This window comes from Lipotes vexillifer, unplaced genomic scaffold (genome assembly GCF_000442215.2).
Source record: "Lipotes vexillifer unplaced genomic scaffold, Lipotes_vexillifer_v1.1 scaffold1649, whole genome shotgun sequence".
Classification (NCBI taxonomy): Eukaryota; Metazoa; Chordata; class Mammalia; order Artiodactyla; family Lipotidae; genus Lipotes; species Lipotes vexillifer.
The window spans coordinates 37,353-63,270 of record NW_006771891.1 but is presented as its reverse complement, the minus strand read 5'-3'; the positions used below and the strand labels follow the sequence as shown (position 1 = coordinate 63,270).

General features: G+C 36.9%; 2 protein-coding genes across 2 annotated transcripts in view; one reads left to right on the top strand and one right to left on the bottom strand.

The window, feature by feature from the left end:
* Nucleotides 1-18,342, top strand: part of TEX9 (testis expressed 9) — an 85,543-nt gene extending 67,201 nt beyond the window's left edge. Inside the window, exons 11-12 of the mRNA XM_007447234.1 lie at nucleotides 17,356-17,490; nucleotides 18,075-18,342. Of these exons, the coding sequence (XP_007447296.1) occupies nucleotides 17,356-17,490; nucleotides 18,075-18,152 (213 nt within the window). The 3' untranslated portion in view covers nucleotides 18,153-18,342. The remainder of the gene's footprint in view (nucleotides 1-17,355; nucleotides 17,491-18,074) is intronic.
* A 617-nt stretch (nucleotides 18,343-18,959) lies between these two features.
* Nucleotides 18,960-25,918, bottom strand: part of MNS1 (meiosis specific nuclear structural 1) — a 37,505-nt gene continuing 30,546 nt past the window's right edge. Inside the window, 4 exon segments of the mRNA XM_007472291.1 lie at nucleotides 18,960-19,052; nucleotides 19,870-19,995; nucleotides 24,780-24,783; nucleotides 25,907-25,918. The exon segment at nucleotides 25,907-25,918 is cut by the window's right edge and continues 242 nt beyond it. Coding sequence (XP_007472353.1) covers nucleotides 18,960-19,052; nucleotides 19,870-19,995; nucleotides 24,780-24,783; nucleotides 25,907-25,918 — 235 coding nt within the window.

Here is a 25,918-nt window from a genome sequence, read left to right as displayed (position 1 = left end):
ACAATACTTAGTTATTTAACAATGCCTTAGATGATGAATTTAGGTGTCACCCTCCTTACATGCACAGATGATACATTTTGGATTAAATTAGTAACACTTAACAGGACATAGAACTAAGTCTTGCTAAGTACAATATTTTTTTTTTTTTTTTTTTTTTTTGCGGTATGTGGGCCTCTCACTGTTGTGGCCTCTCCCATTGTGGAGCACAGGCTCCGGACGAGCAGGCTCAGCGGCCATGGCTCACGGGCCCAGCCGCTCCACGGCATGTGGGATCTTCCCAGACCGGGGCACGAACCCGTATCCCCTGCATCGGCAGGCGGACTCTCAACCACTGCGCCAGCAGGGAAGCCCTAAGTACAATATTTTTAACAGAGGCAAATATATTACAGTGACTACAGAGTTTCTTTTTTCTTTTTTTTTTTTTTGGGATACGCGGGCCTCTCGCTGTTGTGGCCTCTCCCGTTGCGGAGCACAGGCTCCGGACGCACAGGCTCAGCGGCCATGGCTCATGGGCCCAGCCGCTGTGCGGCATGTGGGATCCTCCCAGACTGGGGCACGAACCCGTGTCCCCTGCATCAGCAGGCGGACTCTCAACCACTGCGCCAGCAGGGAAGCCCAGAGTTTTAAGATATTGTCTGTGTGATAGTTTATGCTGTATGATCAGACTGTGTTCACATTCAAGAGCCATCGATAGTATGATGACTGGGAATTATTAATAGAATGTATTTAATGTACAAGTTAGGAAGTCAGCTTTACAGACTTGCCAGTAATTATGTTATTGGAGTATTATTTCTAATTTTGGTGTATTCTAAAGGGATTTTGAAGAAAATAAAATGTAATAATCATGTGAATGTATTTGCTAATTCTGGTTTCAGATTTGAGCTCTATTTTAGCACATACATTAGAGAAATAGAAAGAAAAACTTATTTCCATGACAACAGATGACTCTCCTATTCTAGCCAGCCATTTTGTAAATTCAGGTAATCAGGACTTGGTATGTGAACATCTCAGTTCAAAACCATCAACACTATAGAAACAACTTAAATGTGTTCAAGACAAACTTCTGACCCTAGGTCTGCATTATGGTGATCGATTTAAACATAGTGGGATGACATTTTGTTGTATATGTTACTTAAGTGTTTACTATCAAGTAGACATTTTGAGATCAGAGTTCTTAAATGTACTTGTTACATGTATATTGTTACAGATTTCTGAAAAAATATGTGTATGTGTCTTAAGTTTTTGATTTTTAAATTATTTTGCCTTGTTTCTAACTTTGAGGGGTGTTTTCAAGATACACAGTAAGATTTTCCTTGGAGTCTAATCTGTATATAAGTTTTTCTTTTGTGAGTAGTTATATTTTTTCCATTTTAATTCTTTGTACCTTGCTTCTCTTTCTGATTAGACATATTATTATAGTTAGGTAGGCAAGTAAAATTATTCAGGTTTATATGTGTAAGGAATAGTAAGATTTCCATAAAATAGAACAATATTGCCTCATAGTCATCAGAAAGTTAAAGATTTATTTAAAAAATAATGATAAACATTCTGTACAGAGCTTAGGAAACAAGTAAACTGGTTTAGAGTAACTTCTGAAAAGTCAGTCAACTTAAACCAGATGTTGCATTAGTGCAGGAACCCTGTCTCTTTCACTTCTATGCCTGAGTGCCTGGAACATAATAATTGCCTCTGAAACACACTGAAGGGAGGAATGATGAAAGACAACTCTGTGATGGTTTAACTGCGCATTTGATTAGATGGTTGCTCGAAGTTCATTTAAAATATGTCACCAAGTACATGTTACTTCATTTAGGAACAGATAATTTCTAATTCTTCATTAACTCATTTATAAATATTTATGAGGACCTGCTATGTACCTATCAGATCTTTACTAGAGGCTAGAGATATAAAGGTGATAAAAAATAAGTATGGTCCTTGTAGTCATGCACCTTACAGTGGAGAAGTTAGATGTTATTTAGACAAAACATCAAGCAAAATTAAGGTGCAACTGTGATGAATGCCATGAAGGAGGGTACATGGTGCTTTGAGCAGGTAACCAGATCAGTAAGTGAATTTTAAAAAATGTAATCCTAAGCTAAGATCTGAAAAACATACAGGAGTTATATATCAGGGGAGAGATTGTTGGCAGAAGGAATAGCATGTAAAAAAATGGCTCTGCAGCAAGAAAGAAGACAGGGTAATGACAGGCAGGGATGGATGTGAAGGAAATGTTGCAAAGGGAGGCTTCAAACACAGGGAGAGGCCAAACCATCTAGGCCTTCAGGCCATGTTAAGTATTATGGATTTTATCCAAAGGGCAGTGTAAAGCCACTGCACTGTTATTTTGAAAAAGATGACAGGAGATGATGCCATGATCAGACATGCATCTGGAAGTACAGTCGTCTCTCAGTGTCCACGGGTGCTCAAGTCTCATATAAAATGGTGCAGGGGCTTCCCTGGTGGCACAGTGGTTGAGAGTCTGCCTGCCGATGCAGGGTACACGGGTTCATGCCCCGGTCCAGGAAGATCCCACATGCTGCGGAGTGGCTGGGCCCGTGAGCCATGGCCGCTGAGCCTGCACATCCGGAGCCTGTGCTCTGCAATGGGAGAGACCACAACAGTGAGAGACCCGTGTACCGCAAAAAAACCAAGAACTTTATTAAACAAAATATTCACCCTTTTGTTCCACTACCTTATGCCATTTTTCAAGCAACTTCATAATTCCATCTTCCCAATACTTTTTAATCTTTTTGAGCAAAGAACTGTTCCAGGTACCTTTTACAGTCTTCCAGGGAATTGACATTTTTTCCATTAAGAGAATTTTGTAAAGACTGAAATAAATGGAAATCCAAAGGTGCAATGTCTGATGAATACAGTGGATGAATCAGAACTTCCCAGCCAAGCTGTAATAGTTTTTGCCTTGTCATCAGAGAAACACGCGGTCTTGCATTATCCTGATGGAAGATTCTGCATTTTCCATTGACTAATTCTGGATGTTTTTGTTGAGTGCCACTTTCAGTTGGTCTAATTGGGAGTAGTACTTGTTGGAATCAATTGTTTGGATTTCTGGAAGGAGTTCATAATAGAGAACTCCCTTCCAATCCCACCATACACACAACATCACCTTCTTTGGGTGAAGACCGGCCTTTGGTGTGGTTGGTGGTGGTTCATTTCGCTTGCCCCAAGATCTCTTCCCTTCCACATTATTGTACATTATCCACTTTTCATCACCTGTCACAATTTATTTTTAAAATGGAACATTTTCATTACGTTTAAGTAGAGAATCACATGTGGAAATATGGTCAAGAAGGTTTTTTTTCGCTTAATTTATGTGGAACCCAAACATCAAAGCAATTAACATAACCAAGCTGGTGCAAATGATTTTCAGCACTTGATTTGGATATTTTGAGTATGTTGGCTATCTTCTGTGTGCTATAATGTTCATTGTTCTCAACTAATATCTCAGTTTGATCGCTATCAACTTCAACTGGTCTGCCCAACTGTGGAGCATTGTCCAGTGAGAAATCTCCAGCACCAAACTTCACAAACCACTTTTGACATGTTGGATCAGTCACAGCACCGTCTCCATGCACTGCACAAATCGTTTTCTGTGTTTCAGTTGCGTTTTTACCTTTCTTGAAATAGTAAAGCATAATAGACTGAAAATGTTGTTTTTCTTCCATCTTCAATATTAAAATGGCGACATAAAAATTACCAATTTTGATGTCTTTTTTAAGTGCACGCTGATATGACAGCTGTCACAATCTAGCAAAATTGTTTTGAACGAAGTTAAAGACAACTGTTATTAGAGCCATCCTACGGGAAAAAAACGAATGAACTTTTTGGCCAACCCAGTACATCTATAATTTAGTGACTTTGGGCTCATACATCTGTGTAACCACCACTTCAGTCAATAGATAGAATATTTTCATCACCCCCAGAAAGTTCCCTTGTATTCTCTTTTCAAGTACTCCATCCTAAGTGGAGGATGTTCTGATAGTCTTGTTCTTGACTTTCATATAAATGGAACTGCATAGAATGTACTCCTTTGGGACTGGCTTCCTTCACTACACAATAATATTGAGATTGATCCATGTTGTCAGGGTTTTTTTTCTTGATCAGTCTTGCTAACCAGTTATCAGTTAATCTTTTCAACTTCTAAAAAATTTTTTCTGTTGTCTGTTTTCTATTTTCACTGAATTCTCCTTATACAATTTTGTCTACTTTGCTGTTTTTTAATATATTTGATATTAGTATTTTAAAATAAATTTATTTATTGTTATATATTATTTTTGGCTGTGTTGGGTCTTCGTTGCTGTGCATGAGCTTTCTCTAGTTGCAGCGAGCGGGGGCTACTCTTCATTGTGGTGTGCGTGCTTCTCATTGCGGTGGCTTCTTATTGCGGAGCACAGGCTCAAGGGTGCATGGGCTTCATTCAGTAGATGCAGTGCATGGGCTCAGTAGTTGTGGCTTGTGGGCTCTAGAACACAGGCTCAGTAGTTGTGGCTCATGTGCTTAGTTGCTCTACGGCATGTGGGATCTTCCGGACCAGGGCTCAAACCCGTGTCCCCTGCACTGGAAGGCAGATTCCCAACCACTGCACCACCTGGGAAGCCCTGCTTTGCTTTTTAATTTGCAATCTTTTCAGTTTCTTAAATTGAAGGCTTAGATCATTGATATTTCAACCTTCTTTTCCAACACAGCATTTAAAACTAAAATTTTCCTCAAAATGATACTTTAGCTGTGTCTCACATTTTTTTATTTGCCTATCTTTAAGTGTATGTATTTTTATTTCTATTTTATCACATTTATTGTGATATAATTGACATATAATAAACCTGCACATATTTAAAGTGTGTAAAATTTGATGATTTGTGACTATGTGTATACCTATGATAAATCACCACAGTAGAGATAATAAATACATCCATCACTCCCAAAAGTTTCCTTGTGACCCTTTATAATCATGCCTTTCTCCCAACCCCTATCTTCAGATAACTCATTTACATTTTCTAGAATTTCATATTTTTAAAAGTGTAACTTCTTTCACTCAGTAAAATATTTTGGTATTCATCCACATTACTGCATGTGATAGTAGTTCACTTTTAATAATTTTACACATGGTGTAAATCTACCAAACTATACCACCTGTTGATGGACATTAGGGTTGTTTCCACTTTTTGGCTATTACAAGTAAAGCCCACGTGAACATTCACGTGTAAGTCTTTGTGTGGACATGTGTTTTCATTTCTCTTGAGTAAACACCTAGGAGTCAATTATATGGGTTGTATTTTACATGTATGTTCAGCTGCCAAACTGTTTTCTAAAATGGTTGTACCAATTTACATTCTCAACAGCACTGTGTGAAAGCTGCAGCTGTTCCATACCTTCACCAACACTTACTGTGGTCAGTTTTTTATATTTTAGCTGTTCTAATAAGTGCCTAGTGGTATTTCATATTATGATTTTAATTTGTATTTCCCTAATGACTAGTGATGTATTTCCCTAATGAACATATTCATGTGCTTATTTGCCATCTTGATATCCTTTTTCCAGTTTTATTGATATAATTGACATACAACATTCTATAAGTTTAAGATGTATAACATGATTTGACTTACATATTTTGTGAAATGATTACCATAATGTTTAGTTAATATCCATCATCTCATATGTATACAAAAAGAAAAAAATGTTTTCTTTCTGATGATGAGAACTCTTAGGATCTACTCTCTTAACTTTTAAATATACCATAGAGCAGTGTTAACTCTAGTCATCAAGTTGTATATTATATACCTAATACTTTTTGTCTTATAAAGGGAAGTTTATACATTTCGACCACCGTCATCCAATCCCACCCTCCCACCACCCTCTGCCTCTGGTTACCACAAATTTTATCTCTTTTTCTGTGAGTTTATTTTTTTGTTTTTGTTGTTTTAGATTCTACACATAAGTGAGATCATACAGTATTTGACTTTCTCTGACTTATTTCACTTAGATAATGCCTTCAAAAGCCCATCCATGATGCTAATGGCAGGATTTCCTTCTTCTTTATAGCTAAATAATATTCCATTGTGTATCTATCCCACAACTTATTTATCCATTCATCTGTCACTGGACACTTAGGTTGTTTCTGTGTCTTGGCTATTGTAAATAATGCTGCTGTGAACATTGGGGTGCAGATATTTATTTGACCAAGTACTTTTGTTTCCTTTGGATATATTCTCAGTGGTGGAATTGCTGGATATATGGTAGCTATATTTTTAATTTCTGAGGAAACTCTAAACTGTTTTCCATAGTGATTGGAATATAATCTACAATCTTATCAACAGTGCACAAGTGTTCCTTTTCTTCCACATCATCACCATCATGTGTTATCTCTTTTTTTTTTTATGATAGCCATTCAAACAGTCATGAGGTGATACCTCATTAGGGTTTTGTGTTTTTTTTAACTTATTTATTTATATTTAAAAATTTTTGCCTGCATTGGGTCTCCATTGCTGCGCACGGGCTCTCTCCAGTTGCGGCGAGCGGGGGCTACTCTTCATTGCAGTGCATGGGCTTCTCATTGAGGTGGCTTCTCTTGTTGCAGAGCACAGGCTCTAGGTGCACAGGCTTCAGTAGTTGTGGCACACGAGCTCAGTAGTTGTGGCTTGCAGGCTCAGTAGTTGTGGTGCACGGGCTTAGTTGCTCCGTAGCATGTGGGATCTTCCCGGACCAGGGCTCAAGCCTGTGTCCCCTGAATTGGCAGGCAGATTCTTAACCACTGTGCCACCAGGGAAGCCCCCTCATTGTGGTTTTATTTTGCATTTCCCAAATGATTAGAGATGTTGAGCAACTTTTCATGCACCTGTTGGCCATTTGTAAATCTTTGGAAAATTGTATATTCATGTCCTTTGCTCATTTTTTAAATTGGATAATTTGATTTTTTGTATGTTGAATTGTATGAATTCTTCATATATTTTGAATATTAATCTCTTCAGATATATGGTTTACAGTATTTTTCCCATTCTGTAGGTTGCCTTTTCATTTTGTTGATCATTTTTTTGCTCTGCAGAAGCTTTTTACTTTGATATAGTCCCACCTGTTTATTTTTCATTTTGTAACTTCTGATTTAGGTATCACATCCAAAAAGATCATTACCATGACCAATGTCAAGGTGCTTTATCCTGTGTTTTCTTCTAGGAGTTTTATGGTTTCTAGTCTTACATATAAGTTTCTATTCCATTTTCAGTTCATTTTTGTGAGTGGTGTAATATAGAACTAGTTTCATTCTTTTTACATGTGAATATCAAATTTTCCCAGCACCGTTTACTGAAGAGACTGTCCTTTCCCCACTGAGTATTCTTGGCTCCTTTGTCAAATATTAGTTGACTGTACATGCTGGGGTTTGTTTCTGGGCTCTTGATTCTGTTCCAGTGGTCTTTGTTTCTGATTTTATGCTAGTACCATACAAATTTTGATTACTACAGCTTTATAATGTAGCGTGAGATTGGGAAGTGTGATGCCTCTTGCTTTGTTGTTTCTCAGGATTACTTTGACTATGGGGGTCTTTTGTGATTCCATATAAATTCAGGAATTTTTTTTCTAATTCTGTTTAAAATTTCTTCAGACTCTTGATGGGGATTGCATTGAATCTATAGGTTGCTTTGGTAGTATTGACATTTAAAAAATATTAATTCTTCCAATCCATGAACACAGGATACCTTTCAACTATTTGTGCCTTATCTGATTTCTTTCATCAGTTTCTTAAAGTTTTCAGTGTATAGATCTTTCACATCCTTGGTTAAATTATTTCTAAGTATTTTATTCTTCTTGATGTAATTCTAAATGGGATTGTTTTCTTTCTTTTTCAGATAATTTGTTGTTAGTGTATAGAAACTACTAATTTTTTAATGTTAATTTTGTATCCTACAACTTTACTGAATTTGTTGATGAGATCTAACAGTTTTTTGGTGGAGTCTATAAGACTTTTCTATATATAAAATCATATCAACTGCAAATAGAGGCAATTTTACTTCTTTTCCAGTTCTGATACTTTTTATTTTTCTTGCTTGATTTCTCTGGCTAGAATTCTAGTACTATGTTAAGTAGGAGTGGTGAGAGTGGGCACTTGTCTTGTTCCTGACCTTAGAGGAAAAGCTTTCAACATTTCACCATTGAGTATGATTTCAGCTGTGGGCTTGTCATATATGGCCTGTTTTTCATTGAATTTCTTCTAAACCTGATTTGTTGAGTCTTTATCATGAATGGATGTTGAATTTTGTCAGATGCTTTGTCTGTGTCTATTGACATGATCATGTGATGTTTTTCTTTCATCCTATTAATGTGATGTATGACATTGATTTGCAGATATTGAACTGTTCTTGCCTCCCTGGGATAAATCCCATTTGATCATGGTGTATGATCCTTTTAATGTATTGTTCAATTCAGTTTGCTAATATTGTTGAGGATTTTTGCATCTATGTTCACCAGTGTTATTGGTCTGTAATTTTCTTATTTTTGTGGTATCTTTATCTGATTTTGGTATCAGGGTGATGATGGCCTCAAAGAATGACTTTGGAAGCATCCCCTTCTCTTCAGTTTTTTGGAATAGTTTGAGAAGGATAAGAATTAAATTTTCTTTAAATGTTTGGCATAATTCATTTGTGAAGCCATCTGGTCTTGGACTTCTGTTTGTTGGGAGTATTTTTTTATTACTGATCTAATTAGTGTTAATTGGGGTCTGTTCATATTTTGTATTTCTTCCTCATTCAGTCTTGGGAGACTGTATATTTCTAAGAATTAGTCCACTTCTTCTAGGTCGTCCATTTTATTGGTGCGTAATTATTCAGAGTAATCTCTTATGATCCTTTGTATTTCTGTGGTGTCAACTGTAACTTCATTTCTGATTTTACCTATTTGGGCCCACTCTCTTTCTTCTTAATGTGTCTGGCTAAAACTTTATCGATTTTGTTTATTTTCTCAAAGCTCTTAATTTCTTTGTTTCTTGTTTTCTCTCTTTTTCATTCTTTCATCTCTATTTCATTCATTTCTGCTCTGATCTTTCCTTCTACTAACTGTAGGTTTTGTTTGTTCTTTCTAATTCATTTGGGTGTAAGGTTAGGGTTTTTGAGGATTTTCTTGTTTCCTGATGTCAGCTTGTATCACTATAAACTTCCCTCTGGGAACAGCTTTGCTGCATCCCATAGATTCTAGGTCATTGTGTTTTTGTTTCTGTCTCCATGTATTTTTTTATTTCCCTTTTTATTTCTTCTGTGACTCATTGGTTCTTCAGTAGTATATTGTTTAGCCTCCATGTGTTTTGGTTTCTTTTAATAGTTGATTTATAAGTCTCATAGTGTTGTAGTCAGAGAATAGGCTTGGTATGACTTCAGTCTTAAAATTTATTAAAACGTTTTGTGGCCTAGCATGTGATCTATCCTGAGAATGTTCCGTGTGCACTTGAAAAGGATGTGTATTCTGCTGCTTTTGGATGGGATGTTTTATATATATCTGTTAGGTTTATCTGATCTAATGTGTTGTTTAAGGCCTGTGTTTTCTTATTGATTTTCTGTCTGGATGATTTGTTCATTGATGTAAGTGGAGTGTTAAAGCTCCTGGCTACTATTGTATTACTGTCGATATCTTTCTTTATATTTGGAATTATTTGCTATATGCATTTAAATGCTCCAGTTTGTGTGCATAAATATTTACAAGTGTTATGTATTCTTGTTCATTACGTAATGTCCTTCTTTGTCCCTTTTTCATTACGTAATGTCCTTCTTTGTCTCATTACAGACTTTGTTTTTCCATCCCCTCACTTTCAGTCTGTGTGTATATTTAGATCTGAAGTGAATTTCTTACAGGCAGCGTGTGTGTGTGTGTGTGTGTGTGTGTGTGTGTGTGTGTATCTTGTTTTTGTATCTGTTCAGCCACTGTGTCTTTTGATTGGAACATTTAGTACATTTACATTTAAAGTAATTATTGATAGGTACTTACTTATTGCCATTTTGTTAATTGATTGGGGGTTGTCCTTGTAGTTATTTCATCCTTTCTTCTTTTCCTCCCTTCACTTGTGATTTGATGACTATCTTAGTGTTATATTTGTATTCCTTTATCTCTTTTTGTGTATCTGTTATAGATTTTTTGGTTTGTGGTTACCATGAGGTTTATATATAGCAACATACACAGGTGAATATTGAAAGTTGAAGATGTCTTAAGTTTGAACACATTCTTACAACCCTGGAGATGAGCAATCTACCCAATAAAGTGTTCGTGGTAATGACCATAAAAATGCTCAATGTACTAGGAAGAAGAATGGGTGAACACAGAATTTTAAGAAGGAGTTAGAAAATATAAAGAAGAACCAAACAAAGCTGAAAAATACAGTAACTGAAATAAAAAATACACTAGAAGGAATCAACATTAGATTGGGTAATACAGAGGAATGGATCAATAAACTGGAAGACAGAGTAGTGGAAATCACCCAAGTTGAACAAAAAAGAATTTTAAAAAATGAAGACAGTTTAGGAGACCTCTTGGAAAACATCAAGCATACTAGTATTCACATTATAGGGGTCCCAGAAGGAGAAGAGAGACAGATAGGGGCAGAGAACTTATGTGAAGCAATTGTAGCTAAAAGCATACCTAATACGAGAAAGGAAACAGACATCCAGGTCCAGAAAGAACAGAGTCCCCAAAAAGATCAACCCAAAGAGATCCACACCAAGATACATTATGATTAAAATGGCAAAAATTAGAGAGAGAATATTAAGAGCATCAAGGGTAAAGCAACTAGTTATGTATAAGGGAACTCCCATAAGACTGTCCACAGACTTTCAGCAGAAACTTTGCTGGCCAGAAGAGAGTGGCACAATATATTTAACGTGATGAAAGGAAAAAACCTGCATCCAAGAATACTCTATCCAGCAAGGCTGTCATTCACATTTGAAGGAGAGAGGAGGAGTTTTACAGACAAGCAAAAGCTGAAAGAATTCAGCCCCACTAAACCAGCTTCCCAAGAAATGTTAAATGGACTTCTGTAAGTGAAACAGAGAAGACCACAACTAGAAATATGGAAATTACAAAAGGAAAAATCTCATTGGTAAACACAAACATATAATAAAGGTAGTAGATCAGCCAGTTATAAAGCTACTAGGAAGGTTAAAAGACAAAAGTAGTAAAATCATCTATATTCACAGTAAGTAGTTAAGGGATACACAAAACAAAAAGATGTAAAATACGATGTCAAAAACATTAAACATGCAGGGAGGAGTAAAAATGCAGAGATCTTAATGTAGGCATTTGTTGCTATGAACTTCCCTCTTAGAACTGCTCTTACTACATCCCATAAGTTTTGGTATGTTGTGTCTCCTTTTTCATTTGTTTCACGATTACTGTTTTTTCCTCTCTGATTTCTTCTTTCATCCGTTGGTTGTTCAGGAGAGTCTTGGTATCTTCTTTGGTGAAGTGTCTGTATAAGTCTTTTCTTCTTTTAAAAAATTGTTAAATGAACTTTAATTTTTAGAACAGTTTTAGATTTACATAAAAATTGGGGGGCTTCCCTGGTGGCACAGTGCTTGAGAGTCCGCCTGCCGATGCAGGGGACGCGGGTTCGTGCCCCGTTTCGGGAGGGTCCCGCGTGCCGCGGAGCGGCTGGGCCCGTGGGCCATGGCCGCTGGGCCTGCGCGTCCGGAGCCTGTGCTCCGCAAATGGGAGAGGCCGCGGCAGTGAGAGGCCCGCATAACGCAAGAAAAAAAAAAAAAAATTGGGAAATTAGAACAGAGAATTTCTATAATCTCTACACATAGTTTCCTTTTCAACTAATATCTACATTAGTATGGTACATCTGTTACCATTAATGAATGAATCGTTATTATGATTCATTATTATTAACTAAAGACCATACTTTATTCATATTTCCTTAGTTTTTATCTCTGGTTCATTTTAAAGAATTGAGTTGACTTGTTTTATAATTGAGTTTTAAGAGTTCTTTATATATCCTAACTACAAGCCTTTTGTCAGATACCTGCTTTGCAAATATCTCTTGCCCTTTATTTCTGTAACAGTTTTTTTGAAGAGCAATGTTTAAAATTTTGATGAAGTCCAATCTGTTGTTTTTCTTCTTTTATAATTTATGCTTCTTGTGTCCTATTTAAGAATTCTTTGCTAAACCTAAAGGGTCACTAAGATTTGCTCTTAGGTTTTCTTATAGAAGTTGCATAGCTTGAGCTTTTATGTTTTGGTGAGTTCTTGTGCATGATATAAGGGGTCAGGGTTCATTATTGGAATATGTGCAGCACTATTTGTTGAGAAGATTATCCTTTCACTATTAAATTGCCCTGGTACCTTTGTTGAAAATCAGTTGCCCAGATATGTGTGGATTTGTTGCTGGAATCTCTCTCTTGTTCCATTGATCTGTATGTCTGTCTTCATGTTAATACATTGTCTTATTATACTTTTATAATAAATCCTCGGGCTTCCCTAGTGGCGCAGTGGTTGAGAGTCCGCCTGCCGATGCAGGGGACACGGGTTCGTGCCCCCATCCGGGAAGATCCCACATGCCGTGGAGCAGCTGGGCCCGTGAGCCATGGCCACTGAGCCTGTGCGTCCGGAGCCTGTGCTCTGCAATGGGAGAGGCCACAACAGTGAGAGGCCTGCGTACCGCAAAAAAAAAAAAAAAGAAAAGAAAAGAAATCCTGAAATTGTGTAATTTCTTTTAATTAGTCTTGACATTAGTGTTGTCCTTTCCATCCCTTCATTTGTAACTCCTTTGTATGTTCTTGTAGGCAACATATAGTTGTTTTTCTATTGTTTTAATCCAATCTGACAATTTGACTTTTTAATTAGGAGGCTTAGACCATTACCTTTAATGTGATTATTAGTAATGGTTGGGTTTTGTTCTATTAACTTGCTATTTGTTCTCTTCTATCAACTTGCTATATGTTCATGCTCTTTCTTCCTGTTTCTTATTTTTCTCCTTTTGAATATTTTTAACAATTTCATTTTACCTCTTTTACTGGATTATTATCTCCACTTCTTTTTATGGACATTTTATCATTTATCAGATACACCTTTAACTTATCATTGTCTACCTTCAAGCATTTTATGAATAATGTAAGAACCTTTCAGCAGTATACTTCTCTCCTCCCCTTTTTGTTGTTGTCATACATTTTATTTATTATACACAAACTTCACCCTACGTTGTTACTTTTTTGCTTTGAGGAGTTAATGAACTTTCTGAATTTAAAAAAAAAAACCTTTGTATTACACTACACATAAAATTTACCCTAATTTTTCAAAGTGTACAGTTCACTAGTGTTACATACATTCATACTGCTGTGTATCCAAACTCCAGAACTCCTTGTTCATCTTGCAAAAACTGAAAACCTATGTCCATTAAAAAATAATTCCCCATCCCCCTCTCCCTGATCCCTGGCAACCACAATTCTACTTTCTATCTTTATGATTTTGACTACTCTAGGTACCTAATGTAAGTGGAATCATATACTATTTGTCTTTTTGTGACTGGCTTATTTCACTTAGCATAATGTTCTCAAGGTTCATCCATGTTGTAGCATGTATCAGAATTTCATTCCTTTTTAAGGCTGAATATTCCATTGTATGTATGTAACAGGTTTTGTTTATCCATTCATTGGATAAAGCAACCTGGGTTGCTTCCACCTTTTGGCTATTGTGAATAATACTGATATGAACCTGAGTGTACGGGTATCTCTTAAAGACTCTGCTTTCAATTATTTTGGATATTTGCCTAGATGCAGTATTGCTGGATCATATGGTAATTCTATTTTTAACTTGAGGAACCACCATATCGTTTTTCCATAGTGGCTGCACCATTTTACATCCATGTTTTTTTTTAATAGTCGTCATCCTATGTTTATTAGGTGGTATCTCATTGTGGTTTTGATTTGAATCTCCTTAAATATTAGTGATGTTGACCACCTTTTCATGTGCTTGTTAGCCATTTTTATATCTTTTCTGGAGAATTATCTATTCAAGTCCTTTGCCCATTTATTAATTGATTGTGTTTTTGTTATTGATTTGTAGGAGTTATTTCTGTATTCTGGACATTAACTCTTTATCAGGTATATGATATGCAAATATTTTCTGTAGGTTTCTTTTTCACTCTGTTGATTGTGTCCTTTGATGTAATCCAATTTATCTATTTTTTTCTTTTGTTTGCCTGTACTTTTGGTTTCATACCCAAGAATCCACAACCAAACCCAGTGTCATGATCATTTCCCCTACATTTTCTTCTAATAGTTTATAGTTTTAGGGTTTACATGTAGGTCTTTGACCAAATTTGAGTTAATTTTTGTATATGATATGAAGTAGGTGTACACCTTCATTGTTATGCATGGAGATATCTAGCTTCCCAGCTCAATTTGTTAAAGAGGCCATCTTTTCCTAGTGAATGGTCTTGGCATCCTTGTCAAAAATCATTAGACTTTATATGCAAAGTCTTGGGGGCTCTTTATTACATTGGTAAATATCTCTTTATGTCCGTATTACACTATTTTGAATACCATAGATTTGTAATAAGTTTTGAAATTGGGGAGTGTGAGACCTTCAACTTGTGTTATTCATTAAAATTGTTTGGCTATTTGTGTTCCCTTGAGATTCCATATAAATATTAGCTAGCATGGATCTATTTCTGTAAAAATGCCATTGGGGTTTTGATAAAGATCATACTCAATCTGTAGATCTCTTTGGGTAGTATTGACATCTTCCAATCTATGACCACAGAATATCCTTCCATTCCTTTGTCTTTAGCAGTGTTTTGAAGTTTTCAGTGTAAAAGCATTTCACCTCCTTGGTTACTTTTATTCCTAAGTACTTTATTCTTTTTGATGGTATTATATTTGTAATTGTTTTCTTAATTTTTTTTTTAGGAATGTTCATTAGTAGTATATAGAAACACAACTGGTTTTTTGTGTGTTGATTCTATATCATGCAACTTTGCCAAATTAATTTATTCGGATGGATAAATTGTGGAATCTTGTGGAATCTATAAGGTTTTGTACATATAAGACAATGTCATCTGTGAACAGAGATAATCTTGCTTCTTTTTGATTTGGGTGCCTTTTATTTTTATTCCCTAGCTGCTCTGACCAGAACTTGCAGTACTGTGTTGGATAAAAGTGACAGAAGTGAACATCCTTGTCTTGTCTCTGATCCTAGAGCGAAAGCTTTCAGTCTTGTACCATTGAGTTTGATGTTAGCTGTGGGCTTGTCAATATATGGCTTTTATCATGTTGAAGTAGAAGCCTTCTGTTCCTTGTTTTCTAAGTGTTTTTTATCATGAAAGTGTGTTGAATCTTGCCAAGGGTCCCAATGTGTCTCAGAGATGGTATTGGACTGCTGGTGGGCGGGGCCAGGGTCTAGCGGTGGGGAGGCACCCAGTGCTGGTGGCTGGGCTGGGTCCTGCCATGGCAGGCTCTGGTGGTCCTGGGCTGGTGTCAGCCCACTGGTGGGTGGGTCCCAGGGTCTCTGGCTGCAAGGCCCTGGGGATCCTGGGGCTAGTGCCTCTGCTCTTGTGTGTGGGGCAGGGTCCTGGGCCCTCTGGTGGGCAGGGCTGTGCTGTGTTCCAGGTGGCTGTAGGCTCAGGGGGTCTTAAGATAGCCTGCCTGCTGGTGGTGGATGGGGCTTTGTCCCCACCAAGCTAGTTGCTTGGCCTGAGGCTTCCCAGTACTGGTGCTGACAGGCTGGTGGGTGGAGCCATGTCCCAGTGCTAGTAAGCTAGAGGAGGACTCTGAAGTGGTGCTTCCCAGCATCAGTGTCCACGTGATAGAATGGGCTCCCACAAATGACCGCTGCCAATGCCTATGTCCCAAGGATGAACTTCAGTTGCCTCTGACCTCTTGGTGATTAGCAGGTGGGTCTGACCCAGGCTCCTTTCAAAAATTACTGCTTCTTCTCTGGGTCCTGCAGCATTTGAGATTTTGTGTACACCCTTTAAGAGTGGAATATCTATTTCCCACAGCCCTCTGGGTCTCCTGAAAGTAAGCTCCACTGGCCTTCAAAGCCAAACATTCTGGGGCTTGTCTTCCCAGTACAAGACCCACAGGCTGAGGAGCCCAATGTGGGGCTTAGACCCATTGCTCCTTAGGGAGAACCTCTGTAATTGTAATTAGCCTCCCGTTTGTGGGTTGCCCATCTGGGGTATGGGTCTTGACAATACTGCACCTCCACTCCTTCTACCTATCTTGTTGTGGTTTCTTTTTTATATACTTGGTTGGAGAAGATCTTTTCTGTTAGATTCAGGTCTTTCTCATCAGTAGTTCTGTAAATAGTTGTAATTTTGGTGTGCCCATGGGAGGAGTTGAGCTCAGGGTCTTACTCTGCCATCTTGGCAACCAAATCTAACCCACTGTCAATTATCTTTTAAAGAGAAGTTTTTAACGAAAAACGCTACTAGTATTTACCATGTGTTACTATTTCTGATGTGTGTGTATGTAGATTCAGATTTCCTTCTGGTATCATTTCCCTTTTTGCATGAAAGACATCCTTTCACATTTTTTCCAAGTACCAGATGTTCCTCTACTTAATAGTTTCTACTTACTTGTCTTAGAGTTCACTGGTCCTTTTTCTCCATTGTCCAAATTGCTGCAGAGCTCATCCAATTAATTTTTACCAAGATTACAAACTCCGTCTTCCTTATCATGGGCAGTGGCTGAATTCTCTGCTCAGCTCTTTAGACCACAACTGTTACCTTTCATGGGTTCCTAGGAGTCTCACCCTGCACATGTTATTTAGGTGCCAAGGATTTGAGGGAACTGTGTGTCTTCCTTATCATGGGCAGTGGCTGAATTCTCTGCTCAGCTCTTTAGACCACAACTGTTACCTTTTAGGAGTCTCACCCTGCACATGTTATTTAGGTGCCAAGGATTTGAGGGAACTGTGTATGCAGATTTTGAGGGATTTCCCACCTGGAAATTTCTACCATCGTGGCAGCCATGCTGTCCAATTCCTTAGCCCAATAAGACTGATACTTTTTGCTTCATTTCTGTCCCTGTGAACCACTGAACTGAAAAGTGCTCTCAGAAACCAGCTGAATGTGGATCTCAACCAGTATGCTTCCATTTTTTCAAGGATAACTGTCTCCAGTTTCTGCTTACTACTGATTACTCATCTCTGCCTTCAAATATAAGCTACTTTGGCATTATTGGAATTAGAACTGAGTTGTTATTTTAAAAACGTTTTTTAAAATGCTAGAGGTGTGAGCATCATTAAAAGTTATCAAAGTTACAGTAATTTAGTAATGCAAAAACTAAAAATAGCTTTTATTGCTGATATGATCATTTTTTCCATTCAAATACTGCAAAGAATGGGATATTTTTTTTCTTTTTGCAGGATATAGCAAATGAAGAACACAAAAAAATTGAAGTGTTAAAATCAGAAAACAAGAAGCTAGAAAGACAAAAAGGAGAATTAATGATAGGGTTCAAGAAACAATTAAAGTTAATCGATGTTTTGAAAAGGCAGAAGGTGAGTTTATCCTAAAAAACAAAGTTAAAATAAATCGTAGATGTTTTTTGGCTCTTTCTACTAAGATATTTAGTATTTCTACTTTAGATATGTTTATTTTGACATGCTTAGTCACAAAATTTTATCTATACATCAATGCAAGTAAATTAGAAATGTAGAAATAGGACTACTAAATACAATATGGATACTTCCTAACTAAAGAAGATACCATATATAGAAATAACTTAGGGGATCTGTTTGCCTCCTGAAGAGTGAAAACTGATTACAAACCACTTTTGTTCTGTTCACTACACGAGTTAAGAGGATATGAATTCATGGCTTTGCATTTGCCACTGTCCCTTTTTGCAAAGGTTAGGTATTACAGTATTATTGAATTGTTCTCTCAACAGGTTGGTACAATACCAGCAGTGAATGCAGGTTTTTAGAGGCTGACTATTTCAAATGTCACATTTATTGCAATTAGAATTACACATTCCTACAAAACTTAATTTGATAGCATATTATACACACACTTTTATAAATTTCCTGTTGTTCTGTGATCTACTCTTAACACTAAATTAGACAATATTTGTTTTTAAACACAGATGCATATTGAAGCTGCCAAGATGTTGTCTTTCACTGAAGAGGAATTTATGAAGGCACTCGAATGGGGAAATAAGTGATCTACTTTTTAACCTATAGTGCATGGTAGATATACCCTTTATTTAACTTAAGTTGTAATGGTTTGAATTATGTTTACTCTAAGAAATGAAGATATATGGTAAATCAAAATAATTCCAAATTCCCTGTGTAGATCTGGGAATTGATATCTAATGGAAATATTTTATAAAATAAAGCAATAGGAATTTAACTTTTGATATCTTTCTTATGACCATCTAGCCCTTTTTAAACTGCATTTGAATAGAAAATATTTTATGTTCTAGAGATGTAACTCTAGGTTGTAAATGATGTTTATATGAGAGAAACTGTTTCTGTGTTCTTACAATTAAGTGCATTCGCTAGTAAAGCATGTTGAAATTCCTCACTCTTTTCCTGCCTACTGTGAGAGGAGAAAAGTAGTTTTCCCTGGCCAAATAAGGGAAGTAGAGTTCCAAGACACCAACATAGATAGAAGTGGTATGAAGAGGTTAGTCTCCTGGGTTGTTGGATTTTATAATATATATTTCTCTATATGGAGTGTGGTATAGAATTCAGATCTTCAAATTATTAGTACAAAAACAATAGTTTGAGTAAAAGCAATTAACTTTGCCATTAATTTTGAAGTGAAAAAATACTCAATAATTTAATTTTTATCAAAAACAAATGTTTTCTTACAAATAATTGTTTATAAATGATGAAATAGAGATGTTTTAGAAAATCCAAAGACAAAGACAATGGATTCCTACCCTCACCGAACTGTAAAACAGAAGTTACACTGACATCTAGTGGTAACATACAAAAGAATCCAGGTTTACCAAATTTTGATGATATCACTTCTCTTCATGAATTTCACTCCTTTTCTGATATGCTTTTCTAAACTCTTCACCAAGCATATCAATATCATCCTCTTTTTTGAATACACCCTACAAGAAAAATATTTTGTGGGTTACTATGAATGCCAGAATAATTCACTAAATGTTCATTAACGCTAACAGATATACAGACATGAAGTTTGTAAAGTTATTTCCAAGGTAACAAAATCTAATATATTTATGAAAAAAATTTTTCTGAAATTATTACTTGATATATACAAAATATTCTTAGCCTGACCTGATTTCCTGATTTACCAGATCCTGTGTTAGAACTTGTCATAGGAATCTGGGCTCTTCTGCTTTATTACTACAAGTACTACTGCTTTGATGGGCTGAATAGGAATTAATTTAATCCATACTATACCCTCTACCCTTGTTTTGAAACAGCCCTATAGTATGTATGATATGAGGGAGGTCAGGGTGAAGAGGTTGAGCTTTGCCAGATTCATACATGGGATTGGCTCTTGCCTCAGTTCTGTGTCTAATCAGCAAACATTCAGACCCCAGGTTGGGAAGCCTGATGTGGGACTCAGAACCTTCACTCCAGTGGGTGGACTTCTGTGGTGTAAGTGTTCTCCAGTTTGTGAGTCACCCACCCAGCAGTTATGGGATTTGATTTTATTGTGATTGCACCCCTCCTACCGTCTCATTGTGGCTTCTCCTTTGTCTTTGGATGTGGGGTATCTTTTTTGGTGAGTTCCAGCGCCTTCCTGTTGATGATTGTTCGGCAGTTAATTGTGATTCTGGTGCTCTCACAAGAGGGAGTGAGCGCAGGTCCTTCTACTCCACCATCTTCAGTTTCCCTCTGAAATCTTAATACCATATTTTTTTCCCCACTATAAGAGGTTATATGTTAAATGTCACTTACTTTAGGGAGATATCCTAGTAATTTTGTAGCATGTTCTTTGAGAAGTTTTAGTCTTTCTTCCTCAATAATTTCATTAATACATCCTTGCCTTCTTTGCTGCAACTGCCATTCCTCCAGTTCACGTTGCTGGAAATATAAATAAAATTTATTTTATTGTCACAAAACACATTAAACTAAGAATGTGTCCAATAAATTTGTCTAATTTACTCTTGCAGTAAATTAGATAAAACTGATAGGTACTAGATAATATATATCTTTTATATTATATATATATATATATATATATATATGTATATATTACAGTCACTATTTCTTTAAAAGTTACAAGAAAAATCCCAGCTATGACTGGGATTTTAGGGAGGCAAGTACATATTTTCAGGACAAGTTTCTTCATTACCAAGGAAAAAAGATTCAAAGAAATGATTTCCTAATTAATTCAACAAATATTTATTGCGTGCTTACCATACTCCAGGTACTGAAAGCAGCTTACAGTGTAAGATGAAAAAAAAGGTAGATAAAACAGAATAGGGATATCTAAAAGATAAGTACTGCCATATAAAGTTTTGTAAAGCCTGTATGAAGCACAAGAGTAACAGCAAGAGTTCCAACAGGAGAACCAGTATTTCTCAGGCAAGAGTTCTGATAGAGGGCCTTTCCTGGTGGCACAGTGGTTAAGAATCCACCTGCCAATGCAGGGGACATGGGTTTGAGCTCTGGTCTGGGAGGATCCCACATGCCGTGGAGCAACTAAGCCCCTGTGCCACAATGACTGAGCCTGCACCCTAGAGCCCATGAGCCGCAACTACTGAAGCCTGCGTGCCTAGAGCCCTGCTCTCCAACAAGAGGAGCCACTGCAGTGAGAAGCCAGCACACCACAACGAAGAATAGCCCCCGCACGCCACAACAAAGACCCAACACAGCCAAAAATAAATAAACAAACGTCTGATAGACAACCACACCAAACTTCTGTGCCATATAAATATGGAAGAGCTAACTAGCTTTAACACGTTTTAGGGCTTAAAAGAACTCTTATGGAAATATATCCAAATAGTCCTATTGGATAGCGAAGGATACTAAAGGCAGACCACTGAAAAAACATTGATGAATTTCTGCCAAGAATTACTTTAAAGTAGTATTAATGCTAAACTTTTCTTTGAAATAACTAAAGTCATGTAAACCAGAAAGCAGGATATGTCTTTTTTGCTACAGTGAGAGGCAAGCTTCAATATAACCTCTTTAAAGTTATTGAATGAAAATACAGAAGAATGCTAGGACACAGCCATATCCAATGCCAGTTAAACCTATGCCAGCTAAACCTGGAATTGCTTCCCCTGAGAATATTTTGTCTACTATCATGTCAGATTCATTTGAATTACAGAATTAGAAGTATCACTGACAGCTAATTGAGAAAAGACTTACACTTTCACCCATGTTGCTACTGAATCAAAGGGTTGAGTTGCTCTTAATTATTTTATCTCTAAGATGAAACAGGGTAATAGAATCTACCATAGAATCACTATACCTGAATTTCTTTTTAGACTACATTGCTAACACTCCTTTAGGGTCAAATGTGATCACAACAGGACTAGGATTTTGCCAATGGAATATAAGCAAAAATGTCAGATGGCAGTTTCCAGGAATCAATCTTATATCCTTTGTCCCTTCTGTACTTACTTCTTCCATCTGCTGCTTGAAACATGGATATGAAGGTTGAAGATCTAATTTAAACCATGAAGATGACGGCTATAGCCTACAGAAGCCATAACGAAAAGCTAGAAGGAGCCTGGGTTCCTGAAGACTATGAATAAAGTCTCAATTTCTAGACTTTCATGTGAGGGAATAGTAAACTGTCACTGTTAATTTGAGACTACTTGTAGCCAAGCATGATCCTAACGGATCTATTCCTTACAATAGGGAGGTGCAAGAAGTTCTATAATGTTATGAGAAAAATTCACTTGTTAGATTTTTGTCCAGTGATGTATATGGGCTCTAATTTGGGTGTAATACAGGCAGGATCTCCCTTCTTAGGATGTGGTAAACCACATTAACTGTTCATCCTAAAAAACATTTTTATAGTTAATTACGGTAAATATTTTAGAAGGGTATGAAACCAATTTGTTCATGAGGACAAAAAAAAAAAAAAACAGAGCCTTATATGATTGTGTAATAGAATGGATTCATGATTCTATGATCATGAAAATTCATCCTTGCCCTTGGACCAGAATAGAAATGCGACCCAATCTTACTGATATTGAAATTAAGCCCATAGCTTCATATTGGGAACATTTACAATTAAAAAAAATTAAGATATAATTTTTTTGTAAAAGTATTTATGCTTTAGGTAATATTTTCAGATTTCTTCCATTTATAGCTGTCTTGCTAACTTTTCCAATAGCTTTCAGATTAGCTCTGTAAGCCATGAGATAGTAGGACAGTCACAGTCACTGGTTCTACATCTTTCTATACAAGGAGTATTCGAAGCTTTCTGGTCAATTTCAAAAGGCTTTTAATTTTCAGTCTCCTTGATCACTTTGCTCTGATCAGATTTCTCTCAACACGTCATTGCAGCAGGCAAAATGCTAGGTGCTTTATAGGTAATTATCTCCCTTAAAGGTTACAGTAGATCATGGTTCGTTTATATCAAAGCTACAGAATTGAAGTTTTATCCAGTAGGAATCCACTTAAGTTAAGCAGGAGGAGGACATAATGAGATTTTTTTTTTATACCTGCTAACTGGTAGCAGATGCCACAAGGAGACCAATTATTAGTCAATTTCAGTAGTCCACAGAATGATACTGAATGTCTAAATTGAGTTATGAAGAAGAGAAACTGAATTTAAGAGGTGAAATCAATAGGATTGTTGAGGTGGAATCAATAGGATTTGATGGCTGACTAAAAATTATTACGTAAGAAATGGGAAGAGTCCAGGAATGATTCCAAGGTGATAGCATATTCACTCAGTCACCCAAGCCTGTCTTTAACCAAGATTCAGGCTACAGAAATTGGAGAAGGGGCTTCCCTGGTGGCGCAGTGGTTGAGAGTCCGCCTGCCAATGCAGGGGACACGGGTTCGAGCCCTGGTCCGGGAAGATCCCACATGCCGCAGAGCGGCTGGGCCTGTGAGCCATGGCTGCTGAGCCTGCACGTCTGGAGCCTGTGCTCCGCAACGAGAGAGGCCTCGATAGTGGGAGGCCCACGCACCACAGTGAAGAGTGGCTGCCGCTCGCCGCAACTAGTGAAAGCCCTCACACAGAAACGAAGACCCAACACAGCCAAAAATAAATTAATTAATTAAAAAAAAAAAAGAAATTGGAGAAGGTTTGTCTGTTACATTCACTTTTGGAAACCTAAATTCTAAGGCACCCACAAGATTTCCAACTGTGTCCTTTAGGCATCTGGAAATATGACAAAAGAACTACAGCGTAAGGGGACTTTCCTGGTGGTCCAGTGGTTAAGAATCCGCCTTCCAATGCAGGGGACGTAGGTTCGATCCCTGGTCAGGGAACTAAGATCCCACATGCTGCGGGGCAACTAAGCCCATGGGCCACAACTAGAGAGAAGCCCAGGCGCCGCAAGGAAGAGCCTGCACGCCACAACAAAAGATGCCACGTGCCGCGACTAAGACCTGACGCAGCCAAAATAAATAAATAAATAAATATATTTTTTAAAAAGAGTTGATTAAGTATAGAGGAAAGCCAAAAATTGAACCCCAAGTCTCTCAACACGTCATTGCAGCAGTCAAAAGAGCTGATCTCTCTTGGTTTTCTGTGACTTCCAGATTCTTTTATCTTTCTGACCATTTCTTGGTCTTGGCAATTTTTTCTACTACTTCCACCTCCTAACTAGAATGTTTTCCAAGTCTCAGTCACTGGCCCTCTGATTGTTTCTCATTATAATATATTATTTGGAAGAATCATCTTAGTTTGAAACTCTCTGTGCTACTTAATGACAGAAATGCTTGTCTAAGAATACTTGACCTAACTTTTCTTCTGTTCAACTGCCTTCAGGATTTTTCAACTTGCGTTTCTATTTCAAACTCAGTATGACTAAAAATGAAGTCATTATATCTTTTTGCTCCAATTCAAAACATAACAGCATTTGTATTCCTTGAGTTTCTCATGTTTGAAACTTTGAGAGTTATTTTGACTCCTTCCTCCACTCTACCTTATATGGTCCAAAATAATCATACAAGTCTCATCTATTCTTCCTTTAAAAATATTTAAACTCTACCCTTTCTCTCTCCTTCCACTGCTCTGTTAACCTATTCCAGGTCATCTCTTCACTCTTAAATTACTACTTTCTCCTCTTGTTAAACACCATATTATGATAACCAGTTTCTACTGTATCATGTCCAAACTCCTCTGCCTATTATTCAGGTTTCTCCATTTGATAATTCCATATGCTGCCAACTTGGAATAGCCTTCCTCTGTCTTCTTTTATTCATTTTGTATGTATTTCCAGATAAATCCACATAGTTCTGTCGTAAAGGTATTGCACACTAGTAAATCCCACACTACCACATTCTACAAATGTTTACATTGTACATTTAAGAAGTATATTCTTAATATAGTGCTATATATAGTCGAGTCTTTTGGGTATCTAGACCTTATTTTCTTTTGCTAGATGAGAAGCTACCAGAATGAGCTTTTGTTTTGATTCCCTCACCAACACTCAGCAGAATGCCTAGCAGATCAGTATCTACTGATTATAAGAATATCTTGAGATTTCTTTTTGTCTACCCATGCAGGAAAGATCAGCATTATGATATTAATTTAATAATCCCAGCTCTGCCACTTACTTGCTGTGAAACCTTGGGCAATACATATAATCTCTATGCCTCAGTTTCCACATCTTTAAAATGGGGGTAGTAATAGTACCTAATTCACAGGGTTGAAAGTTAAAAGTTATTACTTTGCTTGTAATGAGTATAGAATAGTGAATGACATATGAAAATGCTCAGTAAATGTTAGTTATTATTACTACCACTTCTATTACTACTTAAAAATATTTGCCATATGCCTGATCTGTACTTTTCACATTTAGAGTTCTTTATCTTTTCAAAACACTTACACATTTTCTTACTTGGTTCTTAAAGTATTATTTCAGTTTTATGGATGAAACACAAATAGACAAATCAATGTGTCCAAAGTCACAAACCTAGTTTCCTCACCAATTCTTAAATCCACATTTCCAACTAAGAAATCTTCCCCTGGGCCTCAAAATCAATGTCGACAAAATGGAATTATATACTCCCTCGAAATCTGTTTTTCTTTGTACATACACTTTCTGTAGCACATCACCACTCACTGAAGATGGAAGTACATAATAGCATTATTTATTAGTAGTAGCCTAATTCTTCTTTCAACTCTCCAGAACTAATTGGTCACCAAGCCCCATCAGCTCTACCTTCCTAACATCTCACAGATGGATCCCTTTCTCTGTTCACATGGGTTTTCATCACCTATCACTGGGATAACTATAATAACTTCCTTACTGATCTTCCTGTCTCTGGTCTTACTCCCCTCACATCTGTCCTCAACACTGCTACCTGAGTCATCTTTCGAAGTGCAGATCTTATCATGTAGCTTTCTTAATTCTTCAGTGGGTCTCCCTGGATAAAGTCCACCATTAAAATAGCAGCCAGGGCATTCATGATCTGTCTCCTCTCTGCCATACCAAGATGTCCATGTCTGTATAATTATCATCACATGCACTTGATATATCTTTATAATCATTGTTTTTAATGTATTTTTCTTAAACAACACCAAAAACTCATAGATGATATGGACTTAGTCATATTTATCTTTGTGTTCTCAACACCAACCAATGTCTAACACACAGAAAGCATCAATAAGTATTTTCTAGATTCATTGATTAACAAGTGGTCAGAAAATTTATATATCATATGATTAGTAAATGGATATCTAACATCTGGCACATAAACGGTTCTCAGTTAAATGTTTAGTGGATAAATAAATTAGCTGGTTGTTATTCAATGATAATTACCAAAAAAAAAAACCCAAAATACTCTTCCTTACTTTTTCTGCAAG